We start from the raw sequence: 7,723 nt of genomic DNA on the forward strand, positions 1-7,723 counted from the left end.
CCCCGTGCCTCATATGTCTGTCCTAATGTGTGTAGGGAATGGATTTCTGGTCTCAGTTTTTCTTTCAATTATTTTCTCTTTCATGTAAAATAATAAGCATACTACTTTTTACATGGAGGTGTCTCCCATGTCAAGTCAGGTTGTTTGACTGTTCAGAGTGTATTTGGTATTGACACACTTTCCTCTGACTTGCATCAGCTGAGGTACAGCATTGGCAGGCTGACTGAGTTTTTTTTTTGCTTTGACAGATGAGCACAAAATCCTGAGGGCCCTGTTTACCAGTAATGTGAGCAAATAGAAGCCGAATATCCAGCGAATTAGGTTGAGAGAAAAAGGTGTTTAAAACACATGATGGCAATCAGGCTTCCTGAAAAGATGCATTTTTTTCTGTTCACTTCTCATAAAAAATGTAAAAATTTGCGGCTACAAAGTCTAACCTTAAAATTATATTTCATCCCAATGTTTCAAATTAAATAGTCTAAGTGGGACATAGTTACAGCATATAGGGCAATATATTATTGTACCTGCACTTTCCATTTATAACTTAAAAGATTTACAGTTTAGAAATTTAAAACGCACATTTCTGTCTGAGCCTCTTAACCCTTTTGTTTAAAGAAATATTATGGACTTAAGTAAACGGCTTCTTTAAATGACATAATGCAAAGAATTGGTCTTAGTGGCTTTTTTCATGTAGAGCATGACTCATAGCTGTGGAAAGAGCAAAGAAGATTTTAAAAGAAATATATTGCACTTAAATTAGTTTGGACAGCATGACATCAGAGAGTAATTAAATTGGTTTTTGTTGGAATTCCGTTTCCAATTCCTGAGTTCAGGTTTGTAAAGATTTCTGAGCACCTGCAGGTTTCTGTGTGTGAAATATTTTCACTGGACGACGTTCAAAACTTTGGAGAAAAAAAAAAGACTTTTTTTTCAGCGGCAGCATTACGCCATTCTCCCCTCTTGGAAAAACTGGGATTTAAACAAGTCTCCTACAAGATATCGGGCAGAATTACAGGAGTTTAAGGGAAGTCGAGCTTCTCCTTTCAATGCAAACCGTTTCCCCGGATTGCTCTCTCTTTGGAAAACAGAACAAGGAGCAAGTGATTCGTATCACTATGGTTCTGAATAGCAGAGCTGGAGAAAACGGTTTGCTAAGCTTGATTGTCCAAAGAAAACTTAATTCGGGTCTGCTGTTGCGCTTTTGCAAGCTCGTTCATGTTTTCTTATTTAAGACTGGAAGAACCTGCGGAGATTTCTTTCTCGCTGAGATTCAAAGGAAGTTCAGAGGATGAAAATACTGAAACGTCTCCCTCTTTTATTGGGGTGCTGGACTGTGCTATACCTGGATTTCGTCCCAGCGGCCTTGAGCCCGACTGGGACCGCACACAGTGCATCTGTGAGCAGGCTAGAAGGTCGCAGGACTGGTGGAAAGGAAGGAGCCCCTCTATCTAGGGGTCCCGCTAATTTGATGGTGGGGAGTCATGGTTCAGGGACGCGAGCACCCTCGAACGGAGCTCGGATCACTCGAATCAGATCTGGACAGCCACTGATAAAGGGCGACACGTCCAAGGCGAAAGCCGCGACTGCAGTGACAGCACACGGCGTCCCAGGAGGGGCAATTCATTTAGGTAGAAAAGAAGCGGCTCGCTCCTGGGTGCCCGCGGCTGTGGCCGGGGCTGGAGCTGCGGCTCCAAGGACGCAAACCGCGCTCACTGGCACCAGCTCGCCGCTGGGGAGCAAAACACGAGCAGTCCCCACAACTGTCACGGTTCCTGCGAGAACTGGGCAACAGCACAAAGCCGGTAGTCGAAAGCAAGGCTCCCCGCTAGCGCAGAGGAGCTCCAAAGCGCTGCCTGGCCAGTCTGCGAGCCCCAGGGACTTCTCCACGCACCCCCTGGTGACGCCCCACGACTACATGCTGTCCCTGTACTGGACACTGTCCACGGGCGAGGTGAACAGCAGCGCGCTCCAGGAGGCAGGGATAGCCAACACCATCACCAGCTTCGTGGACAAGGGCCAAGGTAAAACAATGTATACATGTTCTACTGTGACTGCAGCTGCTGCTGCTACTGCTGCTGTTAATAATACATTGTGCAGGTATGTGTGCTTATGTAACGAAATTAAGATACATTCAGTTTTAAAAACATACTGTAGTTGAACTTGAACATCAGAATTTACAGGTATTTTCTAAGACTTATTTTAATTCTAACGGAAGACATTTAATATCGACTTGCTATTTCTTGATTCCAAAGAGCAGCTGTCCGATGAAATCATCATCATCATCCAGTATCAGTTTAATTATTGCGACAACCCTTATAAATGAGCTTCATCATCACTACATCAATGTGTGTCCTTCTGTTAATACAGTGGGAGACTGATATTGAGAAACGTTGCCATATTCCAATAAAATCAGCAGTATCAATGATGTTATTTATTGTAGATTTTTAATATACATATTATACTAATATAAGTTAAAGGTAACGAATTTTGGGGCAATGAAATATAAATATACATGATGGTCCTTAACTAATAATTAAACAGTCTGGACGAAAACATTCATTATTCTGTGGAGATTACCGTTTACACTGACTTGAGATTGTCCACTACAGGACAGAGACTGTATTGGGGTTCCGTTCGCAGAGGTGATTTGAATTGCATTTACTTTCCAGACACAGACAAAGGCTCTCAGGTCAGATCCTGCGGCTTGTTCAAATCTGCACCGCACTACCGACTCAACAGGGTGAACGAGTGTTTAATTGAAAAATTGGTATCGCCGACACTATTTCTGTAATAAATACAGCACACCGGAAACTTCGAAAGTACCTTTAGTTTATATTATAGATTCTGCCTTTGATAAACACGTTGTTCATTCATAAATTTGGCCGCGGATGTGGAAGTTTGTAGTCTTGCGATAAGTCTGTTCGTAGCGGTTCTGCTGTAAAGCTTAGAGTCACGGAGCCGAGCGCTACTGAAGCATCTTGGACTGCGATTGCTTCACCCTTATACGTCCCTGTTTCAGTATTATGCATAATTACACAGCTAGCGTGGTTAACCAGTACGCAAGCCAACATCTTGTTGGACCTGAGCTAATGTTTTTCCTTCTTTTTCGTAATTGTATTACAGTAAATTGGTGCTGCTTACTGTAACTGGCTGAAGTCAAAGAACTGTCAATTTATTGCCTCCACATGCAATTTAATTTAAACAACTCAGGAAGGTTCCGCTACAATTCCCTTCGTATAGAATGGCATGAAGGGAACTTGGGCCAAAACTGAGAAAGCACGCTCTTTAGAGACCCTCAATCGCAGAGTTAAACTCGCGTTTTGTACCTAATCCCTCTGATAGAACCATTTAATGTTCGACCGTCAGTAGCGTACATTAAATAAACTGCACAGGGCTCACATTTTCCCAGCCTCTGACAAGCGATGAAAAGCTACGTAGTTTGCCAAACCTTTGGTGGTGTCTTGTGGAAAACAAACGTCCGTGTATCAATGAAAACAGAAATGCTTGTCAACGAATGGCTTTTCATGAAAAATGAGTGAATTTCAGGTTCTTATTCACTGTTGGGTTCGGACAGAAACTTGTTTCAGATTTCCACAGTTGTTTCTTACCGTCCCCAAAGCATCGCCGCTCTTCTGGCACGCACCCCACTCTCTCGCACACATATGTATATAATATATGTGATCGTTTTTATTCTGGAGCTGCCAAACACACCGCAGCCCTCCAGAGATCCCGAGTGCTTGTTCTTCATTATTTGAGGCAGAAATGCTCCTCCAGCACTCGAACAGCCCCCTGCCCCCAGGTGCTGCTTCCAGGTGACACAATGTCACTCCTGTGGCCCTTGCTGGCTCAGTGTCTGGCCTTTGAAAACTAAACAAACATATCGCATTGGGGTAGGTGGCCTCCTTAATGTATTGTTTTTTCTTTACCAAGTAAAACAATTTAAAAGAATGTTAAACAATGTTTGTTTAATATTCATAGCCGTTAAATGTTTACATTTCGAGTGGTTAATGTAGTTTTAATTTGAGCTGTATTTATACAAGTTGTCTTTTGTACATTTTAGGCCTGACCTTTCAGTGTGTGACTAAATCTTGCATTGTGTTAGACCATAAATCTCAAACTCAGAAAAAGACGAACTGCTCAAATGTTCTAAATGTCATGAAGAAAAAGTTTGTTCTGTGTTAATAGCATACATATGAAGTCATTTATCAATTTGTATTGTATTTTGTATGTATGCATATGTTTTGTGGTAGATTTCTGGCATGATATTTATAATTTTTTGCTTGTGCTTTTGGAAAAAATAACAAATATAAAGTGTGTCATATTTAATCTTGTAATAAACTCACAGTTGTTTGCTGGGTGGTATGAATGATGAGATATGACTCCTTGAAATACTATACATTCTTCCCTCACTTCAACTTAAGTTAAGCTTTACTGTATGTTTGCATCACTGTGCATTGTCCAAGTTATAGACCGTAAGTCCAAATGTATTCCAGAGAAACACTGATGAACAGCAAATACAGAGGGTAAGGGAGCTGAATATGTACACATAGATTCATTCTGCTGTATGAGTTCAGACACATAAAACAATCAATTTGTGTCAAAAATGTTTTTATTGTAATGCTCTCTTATTCTATAATGATTTCTAGCTCTGCCTGGTAAGCCTATCAGTCACACAGACTTCACCTAGTTTCTTTTCAGTATGTTGCTGATTACCCAAAATGTTTAAACCTAGAGAAAACAAGGAGATGGTGAATGTCCAGTCTGATCCTCAAGAATCCAAATACTTCAGTGTATCACTGGCCATTGCTTTATCATGATGTCATCGGTTTTAATTGTTTGACCAGTTTAAAAAGTAATTTCTTAACTTCATTTTTTTATCTCTGAGTTACTAACTTTTAAGTTAAAAAAAAGTAGTCGTGCTTTTCCTTGTCAAGATTGCAGTCTGGCAGACTTTCCTCTTTGCTGGTCATAAAGAGGAAAAAGAGCCATAGAAGCAAATGACTACTAGTACTGAGTTTTAGTGTATCCCCATTGATTAAATGTCCTACATTTCTTACACGTTAATCTCTTTGCCTCTTGCAGATGACCGCCTCCCTCTGTTGAGGAGACAAAAGTACTACTTTAACATCAGCTCCCTGGAGAAGGAGGGCGTGCTGGGAGCTGAGCTGCGCATTCTTCGGAAGAGGCCGTCTGACCCAAGGAAGGCTCGATCAACAGGGGGGCTGTTCACTCTCAAGATCTTCACCTGTCAGACTGGCAAACAGAAGGCATCTCTTCTCCACTCTCGCAGCATTGAGGACCGTGATGTGCCTAAGTGGGAGGTGTTTGATATCTGGAAACTGTTCCGGAACTTCAAGAACGTGGTCCAGCTCTGCTTCGAGCTGGAGGCCTCTGACAGGGGTCGGCCGGTGGACTTGAGGAGCCTGGGGTTCAGCCGGCTCGGCAGGCAGGCCAAGGAGAAAGCTTTCTTCCTGGTCTTCAGCAGGACCAAGAGACGAGACCTGTTTTACAATGAGATCAAAGCTAGGTCCGGCCATGACAACAAGACAGTGTACGAGTACCTGGTCACCCAGAGGAGGATGAGAAGAGCCCCTGCCTCCCGCGCCAAGAAGCCGACAAAGAACCCCAAGCCGCGCTGCAACAGGAAGCCCCTTCATGTCAACTTCAAGGAGATGGGCTGGGATGACTGGATTATTGCCCCGCTGGAGTATGAGGCCTATCACTGTGACGGGGTGTGTGACTTCCCCATTCGCTCCCACCTGGAGCCCACCAACCACGCCATCATCCAGACACTCATGAACTCAATGGACCCCGACTCCACTCCCCCTACCTGCTGTGTGCCCACCCGACTGAGTCCCATCAGCATCCTCTACATTGACTCTGCCAACAATGTGGTCTACAAACAGTACGAGGACATGGTTGTGGAGACGTGTGGCTGCAGGTAGCAACGCCAGCCCTGTCAGGGAACATGCTCCCTTTCACCCAGGACTCAGACAGACTGAGAAAAGCGATTGCTGGCTTGTTGCTGTCGTCAGGGCACCACACCATGTGTCTTGAGCGCCTTGGATAGCTTTCAGGAAGTTAAATAATTCCATAAAAATGAGGGCATACCAAAGTCAAAATGTAACCCAAAGTGTTTCAGAATGTTTCCTTTTGAATGTGTTTCTCTGGCCCATCGGGATAAGCACAGTAACTGGAATGTTTCATATTTCCCAGACCAAGAAGTGGCTGAGTAACTTTGTATTCTTTTCTGAATCAGCCGTGTTAGCCTCCTCCTATTCCTGTGCAGACAAGGACTTTCTGATACTCTTTTGAACTGATCAAATTAAGAATCTTAATACCCTAACAGGAATAACCATTGGCTGTTGCAACCACACATGCTTTTGCGGTTACAATCCTGCAAATCTGCCCTCAGTCCTTATGTTGAAAACAGTAGATAACAGTATTGTAGAGCATTGTTAATACAATATATATTCGAAGATGTAAACTTCAGAATTCAATGTTTATATATTTATACTTGTTTGAATGAAATGAAGTGATATTTTAATACAGATTACAGACCATCATTTTAATAAAAAGTGTTGTCCTTGTAAAATTTACAATGTGATCAGCTCACCGGTGACATTCTTACAATGCAAATATGGATGAAACTGTTCCTATGGAAGATCTCCTGGTCTTCTCACACAGTGTGGACCCTCCTGCTCTGTCTTGTAGGTCAACACCGATCTGTCTTGTTTGTTTTCTCTGAGCTGCTGTTAAATATTGTCTCCCTTCTCAAAATTGTCAGCTGGTTTCTTTTTTCTTTTTTACAATGTTACACAACAAGGAAAGAATAAAAATATTGCAGTAGTTGTTAATGAATTTTCCATATGTGAGTTTAATAATTGTGTACTAGTATGCCCTAAATCCAAGTGTTTTTTTGACAGTTCAATAACCATATTATTATTGCTGTTGGCTGCATTTTGGAAGAGTTTGTGTTTTTTTTTTTAATTTACAACGACACAAGTTGATTCACTAAAATACATTTTCCAGTAAATTCTAAATACAACAAATGCAAGTGTTGATAAGTAATTGCATTTTTACAGCTTTTTTACTTCACAGTTACTGTAGTAAATTGCATGAAACCCACGTACGTATGAGAATCCTACTGGGTTTAGTATAAGAATGTCTTTAGTCATAGTGCAAAAGATGCCTGAGTTGTGAATGTGCCTTCCCCATCCCTTTCTCCATAGCAGAAATTCTCCCACCGGCCTAACAGTATATTGATATGGAGAACATTTCTCTCACAGCTTTGTGGTTGAGAAGGACAAGACATCCACATTTGACATCTGTGGCTGTTGGGTGAGATGTGCTTTTTTCTGCTAAATTGCTTGTATTGCCTTCCCTGTTCAGTGCCCTATGGACACTAGGTGTGGACACTAGTCCCAGAGGTTGTGAAGACTTAGGACATTGGATTCCCTGGGAAACAGAAAGCTATAAGAACATAATAAACTTTAGCCTGGCTCATCCAGCTCTTTTGCAGCCGGGAGACTGAACCTAGTTCAAGAAGACTATGAGCAAGTTAGCGGTCCAGTTTCCCTGCTTAGATAATTAATACAAACTGATTAATCAGAATAGGGAACTGCTCTTCAGTGGATCCTGGGAACTGTTTTAGAAAGATAATATCCATATAAAATGAAAAGATAAGTCAATTATTTAGTATAATGGCAAACCCAGAGTTCAA

The 7,723-nt window shown here is 41.9% G+C and overlaps 1 protein-coding gene across 1 annotated transcript; it reads left to right on the plus strand.

The window, feature by feature from the left end:
- Positions 1-943: 943 nt before the first annotated feature.
- Positions 944-6,857, plus strand: gdf5 (growth differentiation factor 5). Its single transcript, XM_088608087.1, has 2 exons — positions 944-2,021; positions 5,083-6,857. Exons 1-2 carry the CDS (start codon positions 1,289-1,291, stop codon positions 5,943-5,945), a joined length of 1,596 nt encoding a protein of 531 aa, XP_088464213.1. The 5' UTR covers positions 944-1,288; the 3' UTR covers positions 5,946-6,857.
- The last annotated feature ends 866 nt before the right edge of the window (positions 6,858-7,723 follow it).

Source organism: Lepisosteus platostomus, chromosome 15 (genome assembly GCF_059453375.1).
Source record: "Lepisosteus platostomus isolate fLepPlt1 chromosome 15, fLepPlt1.hap1, whole genome shotgun sequence".
NCBI classification, from domain to species: domain Eukaryota; kingdom Metazoa; phylum Chordata; class Actinopteri; order Semionotiformes; family Lepisosteidae; genus Lepisosteus; species Lepisosteus platostomus.